Genomic DNA, 20930 nt, shown 5'->3' on the forward strand with positions numbered 1-20930 from the left:
ATACTTGTTATGACAGAATGTAAGGACTCTGCTCCATTCCCCTCCATGATGACACTTTTGTCTTTAGAGGAGCTACAGCTATCTTCCTTTGTATCAAAAAACTTTGTCTCCATTTGTTCCGTCTTAAAATTTGGAGTTACTTTTTCATCACTAACTTCTCCATTTACCAGCTGTTTCCCTTCATGACCCAAAGCAGTGATTGTAGAGATCCTTTTACAAGTCTCTTCCTCTTGTTTTATTTCATCTTTCAAAAACTCTTTTGTTGGAGTAACTGATTTACACAAAGGTCCTTTGATTGGACTGTCAAAATCATCACTCAGTTTAATTTCTCTTTTTTTTAGTGGTATCTTGGCTTGTTGGTCATTTTTAAGTTTCTCAGTTTCTTCAGTAGACTTCTCAGTAATTTCTTGAGCAGATTTAACATTGCCACCAAACTCTAGCCTCTCAGGCTCCAGTTTCTCCATGCTACCTTTGTTATCTTTAGGGTCTGCTCTACATTCCTTCACTTCGACTTTAATGGGTTTGACATTTTCCTTGAAGGAATCACTTTCTTCTTTAATAATCTTTTTTTCCTCGCTTTCTGGCAAAAGTTTTTCTAACTTTACTATGACTGGCAGTTTCACAAGTTCCTTTTCATCTTCTTTTTCTATTTTCACGGTAGTTTCTTCTAGAGCTTTGGGTACAGAATGATTTTCTGAATCTACTGGTAGCTCTTCACTTTTCCTCTTTTCATTTTCCTTCTGTTCCTCTAAAAATCAGAAAACATTCACATGAATTTAAGCACTAGAGATTATAAAATATTAAAGGCTTAACATAATATATATTTCCACTTGAAATTTCTCTCTTAAAAGAAGTAACATTACTGGACATCTTACACTGAAAAACAAAATCTGACAGTGAAGAAAATCACCAAAATCTGAAGGATAACTTCTAGATATTAAAAAAACGATTATTTAGAAAGACTCAAATTTTTGCTTTATACTCTTAGCTTTAGTGTTCTCAATGGAATACAAGTATTTATATAGCTCTAACAATTTATTCAAGCTCGAAAATATGGCTTAAAATATGAAACTAAAAATACTATTTAAAACATTTCTAAAAGGCCATATTTGTTTTAAAAACTGACAACTTTTTCTTTGCAAGTCAGCGAGCACTTCATTTCATTGAGGTAAGATGACTATGGCTGTAGGAAAACATCTATATTTTATCTAGATTTAAAAAGTATCACAATTCTGTACAGAAAATAAAACACAGGGAAAAAATACCCATAATCCCAATACTCAGAGATAATCATTATTAATATTTTAGGTTACTTCCTTCTAGTCTTGCATTTTTTTGACAAAGTTGGGATCATGTTGCCCAGTATTTTTCATTGAAACATCAGTACTTTCTTATTAAATGCTTTTTACAAATATTGCACTTAATTATATAACACGCTATGATGTGGTTATATTACAATTTACTTTATTGAATGCTATTAACAACATTTCAGGAGTTATTATTTTAACAAAGAAACTATGAGTTTGTCTGTCAATTCTTTGTTTTACCTTATTGGCTACATATATCCAAGGTTTATGAAGTACCCAATAGTGCAAATTTAAATATAACAAAAGCCATATTTAGTAAACGGCATAATCTGTAAATGGGATTAAAAGACTGTATAATGCTTATGTTCAGAGAATCTGAACTGTTTTCTACTTATTTTCCATCACCTCATCATATCCTTTTAACTGAAAAACCTCAATTCTACATGCAATTTTAAACAAAACAGGAAGTTTTTCAAAAAATTTTGAACAGATTCTTGACAAGTCAATAAACCAGAGTTATATTTCATGAAAATAAAATGGAATGGACAGAAGTGAAATGAAGCAGTTTATATATATATACATGTATATATAGATATATACACATGTATATATCTATATATACATGTACATATAGATATATACACATGTATCTATATGTGTATATATACACATATGTATCTATATATACATGTATCTATCTACATGTATCTATATGTATATTTATATATACATATATATATATACACACACATGTATCTTTAAGTTGGCTCTTGAGTCTTTTTGATGTGACTTTGGTAGTAGCATCCATACTACCTGGAGCGACATATATCTATATGTATACATGTATACATATAGATACATGTATATATAGATACACAACTGTATCTATATATACATGTATCTATATGTATATATATATACACATATATGTATATGTATATATATAAAATGAGAATTCACTTTATATATATATATATAAATATTCACTTTAGAGAGTGAATATTTTTATTACAAACCACTATTTTGTTCAATGTTCAATCATGTTGCAAATAAAAAACTCAAGAGCCAGTGAGAACCATTGAGAACCTGAGATTAGGGTATGTGTACTGCTCTTCCCTCTTTACATTGTTAGTGATTTAATTTATACATGCTCCTAAGAAAATTAAAGACATCAAAGTAATTATCTAATTTGTCTTCCCTTTTCCATTGATAGAGTAGGTTTAGTAAATTCCAGTTCATTGAGATTGGTTAGTAGGTCAGCAAATCTAATTAAATGAATATCTTGGTTAACAATTAAAACATAGATTATAATCTTTAAAATAATGCCAACCTAATTTTTTGAGTTTAAGAGTTTACTGAATATGATCTAATATTTCTTCTACATATTTTGGTTCAGAAAGCCACTTAGGATCTCATTGTGACTCTGACCCAAGGTAAAGTGACACTGTTAATATTGTACTATAAGTATGTAATGTGATATCGTTAATGGCAAGCATATAACAATATATAAATGTGTCAAAGTAACATGATGTATACCTTAAATTTATACAATGTTACACGTCAACCCCGAATGACATCTACTTTTTTGGGGGGTGGGGTGGGGGGTGGAGAGGGGTGGTGAATGAGAATGTTCTCTTCAGTTATTTGACCTAATTTTGATTTGAGTAACATGGCAAAATAAAATGAACAACAACAGGAGATTCAAGACTTCTGTGCTCACTAATCCTAATCCAGCTAGTGGTGTATCTTTGGGTATGTCACAAACTCTCTGACCATTATTTCTTCTTTTACAAATAAAGCAGCTAGACTAAGTGACCTCAACAATTATCCTTCAGTAACTCATACCTCTCTTAATCAAAAAACGTTAAATCCTTGGAATTTTTATCTTTGGTTCAGTTCTTTTAAGAGAAAAACATGACAACAGTTACTACTCTAACTACCCTAGATTACATAGATGTGTCCCTAAAACTGTATAAAAACAGAAGAACCATGACAGGAAATGAACCTTTAAGCACAATCATAATTGGTAAAAATGTCATTTAGTTATACAAGCATTTCTCCGAAGTTTTGTCAAAAGAAAACTATAAAGAGAATGCAAATGAATGTAAGAAACGTGAAATTTGATGTGACAAGTCTAAAGGAAAAATTAACTTCAAAAATCACAATGTGTGTGTAGGTGGGGTGGGTGGGAGAAAGCAGTGAAGGGTTAAGAAAGTACAAATCGATAGCTGATTGACGGTCACAGGGATGGGTAGAACTGCACAGGGAATGCCGTCAGCAATAATGTAATGGCTATGTGTAGAGCCAGAGGGCAGACAGGGTAATCAAGCGTATCGTTTCATAAACTATAAATTTCTAACCAATGTACTATATACTTGAAATAATAAAAAAAAATACAGTATATAATATATATAACATACAAAAAAATCACAATGCAGTAGGCAATAGTGCCTGACAAACCTGTGATTCAAGAAAAGTGTTATCTACTGTAGGCTTTTAAAGCCAATTTATTTATTTACTCCAAATATTAATTGATCACCTAATACATGTTTTCCCAACCATCCCAACTAGAACCACTATGTAATGAAACACAGAATGCTCTATATAAGTGAATAGTGAAGAACATTATCTATTCGGTTTGAATTTTTTCTTACTAAAAGAAGTCAATTTTGTTCAAGAAAGTACTTGCCCTAAAACTTTTAATTTATTAGGAAGTGCAAAATGATATTCCCATTCTATTATTCTTCCATCAGTGATTTGTTAGATTCAAATTTATAGAATTTGATTAAATTTATTACTTTGTTATACAGTGGTACATTTCATACAGAAAAGGTGGGATGAATGCTTAATTCCTGTCATGTATTTAAGTTTTCAAAATAATAATTCAGTCTCCACTGGCATCTTCCAAAGGTAACGAGTTTTCCTTTTAGCATCATAATGGATTTAAGACATATTCAATGTGCTTTAATCCATTAGTGTTATGATCCTTTTTTATGCTTAAAGTGTCCTATCTTTGGCAGTGGAAATCTCTTTAAGTTGGCTCTTGAGTCTTTTTGATGTGACTTTGGTAGCATCCATACTACCTGGAGCGACAAGATGTTTCTTGTCTCATTATGTCCTAGAACTGGAATCAATCACTCTTCCACGAAGCCTTGATTTAGTTTAGTCGGAAACTGTATTTAAAGATCACAATCTAGGCGTAGGCACTAAGGATGCTAGCTGCTACTGGGTTGGCCATTGTTTCTAAGTTCTTTCAGTGAACAGAAAATAAATATATATCTTTTTAAATAAAATAAATATGTCTTTTTAAATAAAAATAACTCAAGTCCATAATGATATTTCAGTGTTTACTTAACCTTTTCTATATTACATCTTATTTCTTTTTCCCATACTGAGAATTTTTGTTTTCAAGGACACCACATATAATATTAGAATATGTTATTTTTTCTCATATTACACCCAAAACATTTTCAGAATAACAATACCGGCACTATCAAAGTGATTTTAATAAAAAGTTTTAAAGTTTTTGTGTGTACGCTTCCCACTCTTTCTCTGTTTGGTTTTATTTTATCTCCACTGTCAAAGCACATAGCCATTAAAGAGTGTATGTTCTCTTGTACCGTCATTTAGATTTAGTAACATGTAACAACAAATTTAATGCTCACCTAACACTCTTTTATGAATTATTTTGAAATAATTTTAGACATAGATATATTACAAAAATAGTTCAAGTATACCTTTACACTATTTTTCCTAAAGTTAACAAATTACATGCTCATTGTATAATTATCCAGGAAATTAACATTAGTAAAATACTATTAATTAAACAGATTTTATTGAAATTTTGTCATTTCCCCCTTGATGTCCTTTCTGTTTGAGGATCCATATCTCATTTTGTTCTCCTCTCATCTCCTCCAATCTGTGACCATCCCTCATTCTCTCCTTGTCTCTTCTGATCCTGAAAGTGATTTTGTGAAATACTTCTTTATTTGAGCTTGTTGATGTTTTCTCGATTAGACTGAGATTATACCTTTTTGACAAAAATTCCACAAAAGAGATGCTGTGCATTATAATTAGAGGGTACATGATGTCAAAACTTTGTTCATTTGGTTAAGGGGGTATCAGCTGGTTACTCCACTGTTAAGTTACTATTTCCTCTTTTTTTAACAGGTAAATATCTTGGGGGAGATTGTGCTAATATCCTATTTTTCCACAAACTTTCATCCACTAATGTTAGCATCTGTCAGAGATCTTGCCTGCAACAATTATTATTGTAGTGTTTCCCTATGGTAATTTTTTATTTCCTTCATTCCTTCTATATCAATTAACTGATATTCACTTGAAGGGAAGAACTTTTCCTTCACCTCTATTTACTTATTTACTCAATTACATACTTATATAAGTAGGAATTCAGAGACATGTATTTTATTCTATGGTTTAAAATCTATCATTATATAAATTTGTCACTAAAACAGTTGCTTTCACCATTAGGAGCTCCTTCCGGTTGGCACCTGTGTCCTACCAAAACGCCCAAATTCTTTTTTGAGTCCACCATTAGTTTCTGGCATTCCAAGATGTTCCAGGCTTATTTTGTATTTTCCTGCCCCTTCACCAGAATCAATCCCATCTCTAAGGAGCTCTGGCTGCCTTAATAGAAGAACGATATTTGGAAATAAAAATCTAGAGGCCAAGAGTGCCCATTGCTACAGGGTATCACTGTTCTTAGATTCCTTTTATAAACAGAAGTAGAAACCATATGTATGTATACTAAACCACAGAAATAAATAGTTATATTTATTTCTACACCCATTATTGATGTTTTGTTAGCCAACTTGGCCATCTGAAGCTCTTTCAATAGAAGATTCCAATGAAAAAGACTTATAGGAAAATAGATCTTAGATATTGATAACAATTTATCTACAGTCTTCATGTGAAAGTCAGATATAAAATCTCTGTCTCACATTTTCCCCCCTATTTTCTTTTGGGACAGAACATTGCCTTCAAACATAGCAATGGCAGTCTGGTTTTCTTTCCCTTAAGTCACTTGGAATGTCTGGAGAGCCAAAGCATTTCTCCAAAGCCCAATAATTTTACTAGACTATGTCTTGATACTCATTCTGGGTTCATTTTCCAACGTATGTAGTGTCTTTTCAACATGTAGTGTCACATCTTTATTTCAAGAAGTTTTGTTGAACAGAGTCTTTAGTATTTTTGTCTGTTCCCTTACTTTGATTTTCTTTTTTGTGGACGACCCCTGTTGCATTTTCTTTGCCTATTTTCAAATCCTTCCTTGTCTCTTTCTCTCAATTCTTTAATTTCTTTTTAATTTTTAAAAAGTTTACAGCTTTCCATTTGCTATTTAAAGATACTAATTCTTGTGTTTGTTGCATAGATGTTTCTTCTGATTTTCAAAAAACCTAAACTCTTTCCTGAGTTCTACAACCTATTAAGTTGTAGTTTTCATAGGTTTTGTAGGCAAGTCTTTCAGATAAGCTTTCATTCACTGTTGTGATGTTACTCTGCTTCTTGTATTTTGTAATCCTATAATCCTGTGAGATTTGACCTTAAGCAGTTTTCAGTTGCTTATTTTTACATTAAGTAGTTTTTCTAATTTCATAGCTCTAGAGCTCCCTACATGCTCTTTTTGTGATATTAAAAATTAAAGTGATTTACACTAGAAGATCACATAACTCTATTCCTTTCCCATACTTTTATTTGAAACTTCTTTTTTGCTTGTCACTACTGCTCCCATCCTACTTAATTTGAATTCTACTCCAGCAGTGTGGACAAATCTCAGTGTAGAGTTTTGTTTTCGAAGGGAGCTTTGACTGGAGATCTGAGAATTCATAATGCCCAGAGTACCCAAGTGCCTTTAAGATCTTAGTTTCAGGTATTAACTACACTTTTCAAATTTTGCCATCAACATGTTCCTTTTATAAGGGATTTGCAGAGACTCGAAAACCATGCCACTGCCACTTTCTAAAAATCATAAATGGTAACTTAAATTTTCTTATGATTCAAGTCATAACAAAATGAATCAGAAAAAAACAACTTCAACAGTTTCTCTAATCATGAAAGATTTCTTTTGCTTTTCTCCTTCCATCTCTCTCCCTTCTTCCTTGCTTACTTCCTGCCTTTTCTTCTGTCCTCCCCAATCGGCATAAATCTTTTATATAAGCAGCACTGTGGTCTGTGTCCTATTGTTCATGGCATAAAAATAAAACAAATGCAAACTTCCATGTCTTTTTTGTCCCTTATCTTTGCTATATAAGTCATGACTGATGTAAAGATGGAATGATGATAATGATAAGAAGTAAACTAAGATATCATTAACAAAGTAACAATACACCTGTATTTATCTGGTCTCTGTGTACTTATTTGGAGTAAACCAATATTTAACATGGTAATAAAAACAGTGGATTATTTTGTACCCAGATAAATCTCTAGATTATACCCCCATATCATACCAAATATTTCTTAATAGCTGTAACAATTAGTACTCACGTTCTACAGAAGGGGTCACAAACTCTAATGGCTACAGGGGCCAGGCAGATAACATAAATGAATAAAATGGGCAGAGGGGAAAAAAATAAAATGCCAGAAATATAATTAAATTCTATTTTTACTGAGCATAATTCAAATATGTATAATGTTGATGTCTATGTTTTAAATTGAAAGAACCTACTTAATTTTTATATTTTATTTCATAATAATTCATGACTCCTCTGATTAGGAATCAGAAACTGATTTTTTTTTTCCTAGTCATGATCACAATGTTGGGTCTAGTACTTAGCACTGTTATATGCAATACAGAATTTAGCCTTGAGCCATTTGACAGGAAGCAATGTTTACTACCACATGCTTTATGTCAGTAAACAGTTGTTCATAAATGCAGGTATTTTCATACATTGATAGAATTCTAAAGAATGTTTTTTGTATACAGAGCATCTTCTCTTAGGATATTCACACAATTTTTGTAATTGAATGCATTATTATTTAGTTTTCAGTTTTATACTAGCAAACGTTGGTTTAATTTATCCTGTAGCTCTTAGTTCTACAGTATCACTTAAGAAAGGCAAACTAAACAACATTAATTTTTTGTCTTAAGTTTAAAGTCAGAGAACCTGTTTCAGAATTCAGGCCATCACATCCATTTCTGGATACCAACTGCAGTGTAGGAAAGTGGGCCAGACCATTCCTTATCTGCTTCATTTCCTATTGAACCAATTTCATGGGGGGAAAAAAGTAAATCCACTTGTAAAATACAATATCCAAGTGATTCAATTGTTTTGACAACCTAAAAACTGAATATCTAGGAAAATATTTATTGCTGAGGTAAAGATTTTTCCCTGAATGACACTAAAAAGTTATAAACTGTCTCTGCCCCTTCCCCCACCAAAGGCTTTCCAGCATCAAACCATGACTAAACCATCTATGGGCCATGAACTAAGAAAAGCTTTTTTCCTTCACCTGAGAACATGACTGTTGGTAAAGTTGTGCTCCTCTGGCAAACTTAAAAAAAAACTGGAGTGTCACCTAGGAGATTACTAGGCAATAGTACTCTCGATATCAGTGACCTCTATTTGATAAATTGCATCTGGACTATGAAAAAAAATATATAAATACATAATGGTGATGCCATATTTTGGACTCACCTAAATGCAGTGAGTGACTCTTTGGGCATGAAGACCCAGGAACATATACTTATAGAGTTTGTTATAAGAGGTAAGGGCTTATGTGGAACATGAGGCTTTTAAGACAAAGCAGTTTCCGTACCTATGCAATGAAAATCCTATATACTTGCTTCTGAAATTGTCACCTAGGAGAAGATACTTCTCCCATATGAGATGGTTTGGCCATATGAACTGCTGCATAAACTGCAGCAAAGACTATTCCTGTTGGCAAGCTCTGACTCCTGTCCTACATCGATCTTAATAGACTGTTGCCGAGTGTGGTATTGTGAGTCTGAAAGCTCAGCTGGACCTAAGAAGATTCCTGATGGGCACCGCAGATCATCCAACCACACAGTACAAAAAAATACTGTATTGTGCAGTTCATTCATTAGGCAAAACATTGGTTCACTTATAAGTCAAGCTTTGAGAGCTTATCCAGTTCCAAAGGTTAATTACCATGACTATGAAATGGTTCACTTTTAACTTTTTTATAAAAATAATACCCAGGTGATGATGCAGCAAAGTAACTTAAGTCCTTTTGTCTTTAAAAATGCTGTTTTCACAAAATGTCTTTACCTGGAATTTAAGCTTTTTATCAAATATTACATTCCCCATGGCCAAAGGAAGATCATGTATAGGTTACTTTTTCTAAATAAAACCTGTCTACATTTGTATTTAAGATTTTTCCTTCAATACATTAAAAAGGCATTTCCTAAAGTTGGGCTCATTAAGGATCTATTTCCAAATTAACTGTCTTTGTTAAAAAGTTCCAATGAATCTACAAATAAAGAAGTCATTATGGGTAATATCATTAATATCAATGCTTGTATCAGCTACAACAGAAAATATAATAAATGACTTATCTCATCTGTTCCTAGTAATCTATTAACTATGAACAAGAGTATTCCAATTGTCTTACATATGCAAATGCTCATTCTAGTCTCACAACACTTTTTTGCTGCAAACTCAAGAGCAAAAAAAAAAAGTTTTGATACACATGTAATATTTTTTTTCTTAAGAATATATATAACTGCTTATCACAGCATTCAGAAACAAATTTCACCGAAATTTCAGATCTTCCCTTGTCCCTCCAGATCTCTCAATCAGGTAGCTTTTCCATTATTTACAGTGGATTATTTCATAATATTGCAAGTATAGACTGAATTATGCTCCACCTCCAAATTCATACATGAAAGCCATAATTCCCAATGTGACTGTATTTGGAGATAGAGCCTTTAGAGGTAATTATGGTTAAATAAGATCAATGATGGAATCTTAATATGACAGGGATAGTGCCCTTATAAGAAGAGGAAGAAACATCAGATCTGCACACACACACAAAGGAAAGGCTAGATGAGAACACAGCAAGAAGTTATCTGGCTGTCTTTAAGTCAAGGAGAGAGACCAACGCTGCCAACACCTGAATTTTGGACTTCCGGCCTTTTTCCGCATGAACAAATATAAGAGACCATGTGAGGACATAGAGAGAGGGTGGCCATCTGCAAGCCAAGAAGAAAGCCCTCATGAGAAAACTGTGTCTGCAGGCACTTCAGTCGGAACTTCTAGCCTCCGGAATGGTGAGAAAATAAATTTCTGCACTTTAAGCCACCAATCTATTTTGTCATGGCAGACAGAGCTACATTAAATTATATTATTTTGCCATTCTGAATTAAGCTTTATATATCATGTTAATAATGGCTACAAGAAGATGATCTGTAGGTTACTGCACCTACTACAACTGTAAAAATATTCTTCACTTCTGCAAAAAATTAGCCCCTCTCTCCTAGTTTTCTAGATCCCCTTTTTTCAATATTTGATAGAGGCATGAATTTTTTTCCACTTTAACTATAAAAACAACAAAATTAAGTACTAGGCCAAGCAACTGAGACTAACGCCAATTTTAGGAGACACAAGAGAGGACTATAGTAAACTGGACAGTATGAGTCCCACCACCGAGGGTCAGCCATTATTCAGGTACAGCCCATCGCTAACACATAGGAATGATGGTCCATTGTTACCAATGCTTCTAATTTTCAATTTTCAATTTTGATAGCAAATTCAAATTTTAAAAAATACATATGTAAAAAATTTCTACATGAATGTTGACCGAGACATTACTCATAATATCCAAAAAAGTGGAAACGACTCAAATGTCCGTCAATGGATCAGCAAAAATGCAGTATATCCATAAGGGACAATTATTCAATCATAAAAAGAAATGAAGTACCAACATATGCTAAAACATAGATAAACCTTGAAAATATTATGCCAAGTAAAAGGAGAATGTCACAGAAGGCCACATATTGTGTAATTCCATTTATGCGAAACAAACAGGCAAATTCACAGATAGAAAGTAGGTTAGTGAATTCCAGGGAGAAACTGGCAAGTGAATACTTATTGTTACAGGGTTTCTTTGTGGGATGATATAAATTGTCTGGAACTAGATAGTGGCTATGGTTGCAGAACATTATGAATATACTAAAAACCACTTAATAAAAATGGTACATTTTATCTCAGTTAAAAACAAACAAACAAACGAGCAAACAAACAAACAAACAAAAACAAAACGAATCAGCACTGTACAGACCAAAATAAACACACTGGGTTTTCAAGCTGCCAGTCTACAATTTCTATTCTCTATTAGAGATTCTTAAATGATACTCTCTTCTCATTCTCAAGTGTATGACTGTAAAAATTAACAAAAGTCTCTTCCTAATCAGTAGGAAAAAAACTAAAGTTTAGGATGTTTCTCAACTTTGTTTTCTCCTATAAAAGTTCCTTTGAAGTTAAAAGTCCCTTCTAAATTAGAACACACTATCTAACGTGAAATAAAAACATATATTGAATTTCATGGTTAACTTTAAGCACAGTAACTTCCAGGTAGTATAACACCTGAAATGATATCCTGGGTCTTAGAAAAGGGCGTAAATGACACCTAACCACTACGATAGTCTGAGAACAATTCAACAAGTATTTGACAGCTTCAAATTTGGTAGTATGATGGACTCTAATGTAAGTGTAATAAAAATAGTCTAAGTGCTAGTAGAGCTTGCCAAAAGATTAAGAAGATTGGATTCCAGATGGCCTGGAGTATAACTAGAATTTCCAGAGTGGAAGAACAGTACCTCAGGGAGATAAGAGCAAGATAAAACACAAAAGGAATGTGCAAGACATGGAGTAAATACGGGTATCTAGATAATCTGGAACCAGTGATCATGTAGGAGGATAACACTAGACAGACAGGCTGAGGCCAGTCTGTGAGATTCTGGTGCCAGTCTAATAAATTTGGACTTTTCAGAAGGCAATTCTAATTATCTCTGAAACAAAAAGTCAATTTAATTATTCAATTAATGAACTCTTTAGCCCAAATGATGCCATTTTTTGGATATTTTTGGGCCCATTTTTATAGGTAACAAATTTTTCCTTGGCACCGATACAACAAAGAATCTTTTTGTATTATGTGCTGAGCCGCTCTTTAATATCTTCTCAGGTTAGGCATAAAGCATGGCAATTTAACTAATGAGTAAAGAAAAATCTTAAATAAATTTTAGCTGCAAGAAAAAGAGTGGCTGTTTTATTCTTTCTCAAGCTCCTAATTTGTTTTTCCTTCTTGATGGTTTCCAAATATCCAACCATACAATTTTTAACTTGTCACATTTTGCTTTACTAGTCTAACATTAGACATTCACTAGGACTGTTTCCAGCTTTCAAACTGAAGGGCAATGTTTGTTTATATACAAGAGTAACAAAAATGACAAACTGGAATCACATTTCTTTGATCTAGCTATAGAACAGAACACAATCTACACCTGAGATAATGAAATAAGAGATAGCACTTTGGGTGCTGAATAAATCTGTCTAATACTCCAAATAATGTGTAAATCAGCATCAAAAGTACCCAACTATGGAGAAAGACTAAAGACTGCTCAGGTTTGAATACTGGGTGTGCCACTAAGGCTGTGTGACCCTGGGAAAGTTACTTAAACCTCTCCTTGTCTCACCTCTCATCTGAAAAAAAAAAAGGAAATAATAATGTAATACCTAACAGGATGTTTGTGAAGATTACATGACTCAATATATGTGAGGCACTGAGAATGGTACTTGGCACATGGTAAATGGTATATGTTAGCTTGTTTTATCCACTACAGTGTAGGCTTCACAAAAGCAAGGATTTTACTACTTTGGTTACAAAACTCCCATGTTTAAAATCATGTCTGGCCCATAGTACGTACATAATAAGTATTAAATGAACAGATGAATGAATAAGAAGCATTTTACTTTTAGATAGGAGAAACAGAAGAGACACTATTTAAAAGAGTAAGGAGAAAAACAAAGAATTAAACGTCTTGCTCCTCCTCCTCCTCTACTTTTTCAAGAGATATCCTCCCTCACAGACGTTTTCTTAATTATGTTGACTGTTATAACATCGGCATTCATTGAGAAATATTTTCAGAAACAGCTGTATGAAAAACTTTTGCTGTATTTGTTTCCAAGCTATAACCTTGCTACTCAAAATGTGGTCCTCTGACCAGCATCATCTACGTCCTTGTTAAAATGGCAAAAAAGCCCCACACAAGACTGATTCAATTATCTTCTGAATTTTAAAAAGATCATGAGGTGAACAGAATGCATATTAAAATTTAAGAAGTACAGTTCTATATCACTCTAGTTACAGAGCACTGACTTTACAAGGATCAAGGTTCAAATGTAAGCTCTCACACTTTATTATCTATATGATTTGGACTAAATGTATAAACATCCCAATTACTTTATCTACAAAATTTAAATAATAATAGTAGCTACCTCAAAGAGCTGCTATGAGGATTAAATGAAAATGCATGTGCAGCATTTGGTAGGCTGCAAAGAAACACAATGTGCCCAGTAAACGTTAGCTGCTATTACTGTTGAAACCCCCCATCCTCTACTGTAAGACCCCACAATGAAATTTTAGAATTAAATACTAGGAAGAGCTGTACTTTACTGAATAAACTGTTTCATTTTGAGTGTTTGTTTGGTAATTTAAACTACACAAAGAAATCTCCCTTCAAGATCAGTGTCAAATTTATGTTCACCTAATAGGAATAAGTGCCTCTTGAATTTCTATTATCTTGCCTCTCTTTCCAATTTATATTCTCTCTGGTCTTAATTTTAATTGTGTATGAGAATAAGCAAAACACAAATGAATAATCAAACTGAATGACAAATGAACTAATAATATTAGTCTAAACTGAGAACCAATCTTTAGGAAGTGCTACTTAAAAAATCTGGAAATTCAATAAGGGGGTCAGACAACGTTAAAATTATTAAGCTTTACTTAATTAAGCAGCCTACAAATTGAGCTTTAACATATACAAAGTAATTTTTCAAATGAGAAATATGGCTTACAAATAAAACCATCACAGATATTTGAAATCAGGTAAACACCAGCCAAAGAAAAATAATTAGGATTTTTGCTGAAAGAAATGCTTACTATGTAGAAACATTATATCCTACATTAAATGGCATAATTACTTGTTCTCAAACAATGCTTGCAGTTAGGGGATGACTTTATAAATGGTTCTCTCAAAGCAGCAAATAAGATAAGAATATATTGTTTTCAGGTTCTAACTGAAACAGAGGAAAACTAAAAGCAAAGGAATAAAGCATGTCAAGGAGAGCAACCTCCTTCCCTGTCATTAAAAGGCATGTTATCAACAATAAGTAAAAAGATGTTAGACAAAATTTCAGTTGGTTTCTTTTCTCCTATAAAGGTTAGGACTTGATCTGCTTAGTTAAGCAAATTAGAAAACTTAGCCAGGAAAAAATCATGTTTAATAATTTAATTAAAGTAGACTTAAGAGTTTGTTAGGTGCAACCAAAACAAAAACCCTCCACGAACAAAGAAAAAACAACCCAATACCACTTCACATCCATTAGAATGGCTATTATAATAAATTAAAAAAGAATAACAAGCAATGGGTAGGAATGTAAAATGGTGCAGGGGCTGTGAAAAACAGTATGGTAGAGTCTCGAAAATTAAAAACAGAACTACCATATGATCCAGCAAATCCACTTCTGGTTACAGACTCAAAAGAAGTGAAAGAAGTGCCTCAAACAGATATTTGTATACTCATATTCATTAATCAAAACAGCCAAAGGTGAAAGAAAAAAAGAGTCCACTGACAGATGAATAAACAGAAGGTGGTGATACATACAATGGAATGTTATTCAGCCTTAAAGAGGAAGGAAATTCTGACACACGCTACAACATGAACACTGAAGACAATATTGTTCAGTGAGATAAGCCAGTCACAAATGTACAAATATTGTATGATTTCTCTTACATAAGGTTCCTAGAGTTAGTTAAATTCACAGAGACAGAAAGTAGAATGAATAGTGGCTGCCAAGGGAAAGGAAAATGGGGAGTTAAATGTTTAATGGGTAGAGTTTCAGTGGAGGAAAATGACTCTGGAGATTGATGGTGGTGATGGTTGCCCAATAACGAGCATGTACTTAATGTCACAAAATTGAACACTTAAAAATGGTTCAAAAAAATAAATTTGATGTCATGTATATCCTACCACAATAAAAAAGGGAATTTGTTTAAGTATCTGTACATTCTTAAACTGTTAAATATATTGTTTTGATGATCTAAACACTTTTATTTAAATTTTTTAAATGTTTGATATGAAAGGACAATTTTTTTCTTTTCATTAAATAAAAGATCACCACTTTTACATTAAGACTTCTAATTTTTCAAATTGAGAGAATTCCAATTTATATAGTTGGAAAGAGGAGTAAAAGAAGAGAGAAGAAATTACAAAACAAAGCAAAACAAAACACACAAAAAAAACCTTGTTTAGGTGTTTCTTCCTCCTTTTTAGTCTCCTCATCCTCTAAGCTGGGACTTTCCCGGGAAGAGTTGTCCTGTTGGCTAGAGGTTTTCAATAGTACAGGATCAATTTGTGCTTTCAGGAGTGCAAGAGTCTCAGCCAACTCGTTTCGATTTCTACACAAGAGAAAAAACAAGACAGCATAAAAATCTTTCTTCTGTTCTAAAGAGCTTTCAGAATAATAAGTATTAGAAATTAAAATTAAAAAAAAAGAAAAAACCACACACATTAAGGACATCCAAATCAGTGGTATAGCTAAAACTAATTAACCTTGAATTTTAAGATTAAGTAGTAGGAATGAATATATATTAAAATATACTATTCTCCAAAGAGGAATCTTAGACTATTATCTCTATTGATTAGCATGGCAATGCATAGCCCTTTGGCTGAAAGCAACAGTAGGAACAAATTAAACAAAAATCAAGGTATGATAATTATTTAAAGTACTATGCAATCTCTAAGAAGTACAATATCAATGTAAAACTTGCTTAAAGAAGCATTTCTTTTTAACAAAATGATTCCAGTTTGATTCATTTGGAAATAAAAACTCTTTTCCACCTACAGAGAAAATAACATTATAAAATTATGATCCAGGTCTTTCTGTGTAATATGGTAAAAAGTAAGCTCTAAAAACGTATTCTAAAGCCTAAGAATTTAGGTTGCTGGTGTTTTGTCAATTTGTTAAAAAAAATAAATTTGATGTCATGTATATCCTACCACAATAAAAAAGGGAATTTAAGTACCTGTACATCCTTAAAACTATTAAATATATTGTTTTGATGATCTAAACACTTTTATTTAAATTTTTTAAATGTTTGTTATGAAAGGACAATTTTTCTTTTCATTAAATAAAAGAAAGATCAACCTCTTTTTACATTAAGACGTCTAATTTTTCAAATTGAGAGAATTCCAATTTATACAGTTGGAAAGAGGAGTAAAAGAAGTGAGAAGAAATTACAAAACAAAGCAAAACAAAACACACAAAAAAACCTTGTTTAGGTGTTCCTTTCTCCTTATAACTATAGGAAGGGAATTTATAACTAACTATAGAAAAGGAATTCAATTTCAATCAAAAATATAAGACAATCTCAAATAAAAATTCTAATCTACATATTCTCTACTTTTACTATCAAAACCAGAGGTGTGGAATGGTCAATTTAAATGCCACTTAGAAATAAGAAAACTCAGTTGGATTTTTTTTCCTGCTAAGATAAATAATATGTAACAGTGAAAACAAAAAGAAAACCCTGGACAAAGAGTTGGGAAACTGAGCCCTAGTTCTGCCACTAAGTTAATTAATCAGCACCATGAGGTTCCCATCTGTGTTCTCAAAGCACTGTGTATGCGCCTCTAATTTTATGTAATTTGCATTAAGATAAAATTACTTGTTTTCTTATATGTCATGACATGTATGCCCTTTATCCTCCTATCACCTTTCCACCTTCATATTGCTAAACTCTACTGCTTGAAAGCAGGGAAACCACCTTATGAAGCAGGCTTAAAAAAAAAAAAAAGTTAATAAACAAAACCCCTGTTCCTAAACTAGATGGCTATGTGCCCCTTGACAGGTCATCTATTTTTACTAGGCCTCAACTTCCTTATCTATAAAATAAAAGACTGGATTCCCTCTAGTATTATTAAATTGGCCTTTGAAGGAAATAAAATTGCCATTGATGGATACCATTCAGAAATTAAAATGGCAACTATTTTGTCACGGTGCATGGGAATGAGCACACAGGTTTATATATATTATATTTATATATAAATATTATATATAATATATAAAACTTATATAAAAATATTATAATATATAAACATTTATATATTATAAATATTGTATAAGCATCTCCAATAAAATATAATTATATAAAAATATATAAATATTTTTACAATATATTTGTATTATATAAATATATGAGCATATCCAATAAAATATGTATAAATATATACAAAAATAATATATAAATATTATTTATATATATTATAAATCTCATATAAGCATATCCAATAAAATGAACAATTCAGAATTTTAATTCTCTAATAGTAGAAGGTCAGATTAGATGCTCTTTCAAGATCCTGTCTGGTACTGCCTCCACTTTACAAAGAGGAAAATTAAAAGCTAGAGACATTAACTAAAATTATTTTTGGCAAAGTTTCCATCTCTTAACTTCATTACCTGCTTCTAACCTAAGGCTCTATCCAGTTAATGTTATTATTTCTCATATTTCATTGAGAATTTCATATTTAAGAAGTGCCTCAACCTAATCTGTTATTTTTTGAGGTCATGCTGGAAACTGAAGAATATATTGGTTTTCCATTATACCTATTTTAAAAACCTTCCAAACATTAGAAGAGAGCCAATATTTCTAGAAAGTCCATTTTTTTCCACTACTCTAAGCAACAAAGGAATTTAGCAGAAAAATTTACTAAGAAAGAACTCTCATAGGCTTTTATCCTGATTATTGTGTTAAGACTCAAGCTTAATGTAGTCATTATCATATGAAAATAGAAAATTAGCCATCTCTGGGTTTTGCCTATGTTAATCTAACAATTATTTAATGTGCTAAATATTTTTTAAATCCTAAATTTGAACTAGTCAGAGGGAACTTTATAAATATATACATATTCAAATTATAGCTTTTTTTTTTTTTTTTTTTTTACCATTCTCTACAGACCTTTTAAAGTAGACTATGGACACTAACAACAATTTAGTTGCTTTGCCCTCCCTCCTTCCACTGTCTTCTCTAAAACATTTCTTCCCAGGTATATTAAGTCAGATACATCCCTCCAAACTATTGTGCACTCTTAGAATGTCAGGGGTTTGTACTTCTGTTCTCTTAGCCTGGAATGTGTCACCCATGGCTAAGTCCAACTATGCTGTCAAAGACAAGCATAGAATGGATAAACAAATGTGGTATATTCATACAAGGGACTACCATTTAGCCAGAAAAAGGAATTAAGTACTGATTCTTACTACATAGATGAACCCTGAAAACACTGTATCTGAAAGAAGCCAGACACAAAGGCCACATGATGTATGATTTTCTGTATGTGGAATGTCTGGACTAGACAAATTATAGAAACAGAAAGGAGACTGGTGGCTGCCTTGGGTTGGGGAAAGGGAGAATGAAGAATAAATTGCTAGTGTACAGGGTATGGGGTGAGGAAAATGTCCCGGAGTTAGACAATGGTGATGGCTGCACAACTTGTGACTATACTAAAAAAAAATCACCGAGTTTTTTTTTAAAAATGGTGACTTGGACAAGAATGTAGCTATGAAAGGGATGAGGAACAATCAAACGCTGGATGTATTTTGCATAGAAAGCTGATTGGATTTGCTGAATGAGTGGATGTGAAATTAGAGAGAAAGAAAAGTCAAGGATGTGCCTCCAAGATCTTGAATCCAAGCAGCTAAAAGGTTATGGCTGCTATTAACTGAGATGGGATGAACATGTTAAGATGGAAAAGTTAAAAGCTCAGTTTTGGGCAGATTCTGACTTAATAATTATTAACAGATTCTAAACTCTGGCATTTTCCTATCTGTACCTGAAGTTAACCTAGATGTTAGTGAAATGGAGTATACATATCATCCTATTATACTGTGGAATATCATTTTTCCCTAGGGTTCCTACCAAGTCCAAGGGTTGTTCGGAGTTTAAGTTAATAGCAATTATTAAACCTTTCAGAAGCAATTGAGCTGACAGTCCCATTCGATAAAAAAAAAAAATAACATAAACAAATAGACAAAAAGAAAAAAAAGCCAAGTGTAGGCACCATCTTCTGCAACTGTGGGTTAGGTATCTAGTTCTTCCATAGCACAATGGGATGACCTACATCACAGACCACATTTATGACTGTATAATCATTTACTATTTCTCTGTATCTTTCTTCTTTAGAGAGCTTCTTAAGGAATGGCATAATGTCTTTGCAACTCCAGATCATAGACAGTGTGACTATATCACGTGTTTAATAAGTATTTGTAATATGATATCAGGGTCCACCATGTAATATCCCATCTTTTTCATGTAATTCCAAATTACCAAGTAGACAAGAAAAGAAGATAATTGAATGTGGGGGCCAAGAAACTGAAGGAAGACATTAATGAGTAATATCAAAAGCAGCAGTATTAATAATAGAAGTTAACAGTGATTACTATGTTTCAAGTACTCAAAGAGTTTTACATAAATTAGTTCATTTAATTCCGATATAACCTGATTAAATAGGTACTATTATTACCCCCATTTTATAGTTGAAAAAAGTGAGGATACACAGACAAGTACAGTAATTTGCCTAAGGTTATGGTTATTACATATTAAAGGGAAGACTGAATTGCAGTCTGACTTTAGAGACTACCTTCTCAATCACTGTGCCATATTAGCAGCATATGGTTTAGAAATGTCTTGACAGAATTTTAATTACAAGTTCATGAAAACGGTACACACTATTTAGCATAAAACTTTTTGAAAATGTCAATTACTAATTCTTAAAATATTTTTGAGGTTAATTTACATACTCTGAAATGAACAGATCTTAAATATTCAATTCATCAGTTCTGGCAAAAGCATACACTATATATAATCCAAAACTCTATCCAAGATAAATAAGGAATGTTACTATCACCACAGAAAATTTCTTCCTGCCCTGTCCTACTCAAACCCTCTCCTCCACCAAAAGGAAAAAGGAAAATTCTGATGATCATAACCATTTATCAGTTAATTCCAGAACTTAAAATAAATGAAATAAAATGGCATGTATTTTTTGGCTCCTGTTTCATGCACCATAATGCCTTTCAGACAAATACATACAGTTGCATACATAACAGGATCATTTTATTGCTTAGCAATAATCCACATATGAAAACTATTATGAATAAAGATGCTATGAACATTATTTTACATAAAGGCTTTTTTGTAAATATGTGTTTCCATTTCTCTAAAATAAATACCTAGGAGTGAAAATGCTGGGTTATGGGATAAGTTTGTTTCACACTTGAAGAAACTGCCAAAATGTCTCCCAAAGTGGTCACTTTTTTAATTCCCACCAGCAAAGGTACAAGTTCCGGTTGGTCCACATTCCTG

General features: G+C 32.4%; 1 protein-coding gene across 1 annotated transcript in view; it reads right to left on the reverse strand.

The window, feature by feature from the left end:
- The window catches only part of RSF1 (remodeling and spacing factor 1), a 108955-nt gene that overhangs the window by 29604 nt on the left and 58421 nt on the right, over positions 1–20930 (reverse strand). Inside the window, exons 5-6 of the mRNA XM_025042555.1 lie at positions 15814–15968; positions 1–748 (exon numbers count right to left, since the gene is read on the reverse strand). The exon at positions 1–748 is cut by the window's left edge and continues 65 nt beyond it. Coding sequence (XP_024898323.1) covers positions 1–748; positions 15814–15968 — 903 coding nt within the window. The remainder of the gene's footprint in view (positions 749–15813; positions 15969–20930) is intronic.

This window comes from Pteropus alecto, unplaced genomic scaffold, assembly GCF_000325575.1.
Source record: "Pteropus alecto unplaced genomic scaffold, ASM32557v1 scaffold7, whole genome shotgun sequence".
In the NCBI taxonomy this organism is placed as follows: Eukaryota; Metazoa; Chordata; class Mammalia; order Chiroptera; family Pteropodidae; genus Pteropus; species Pteropus alecto.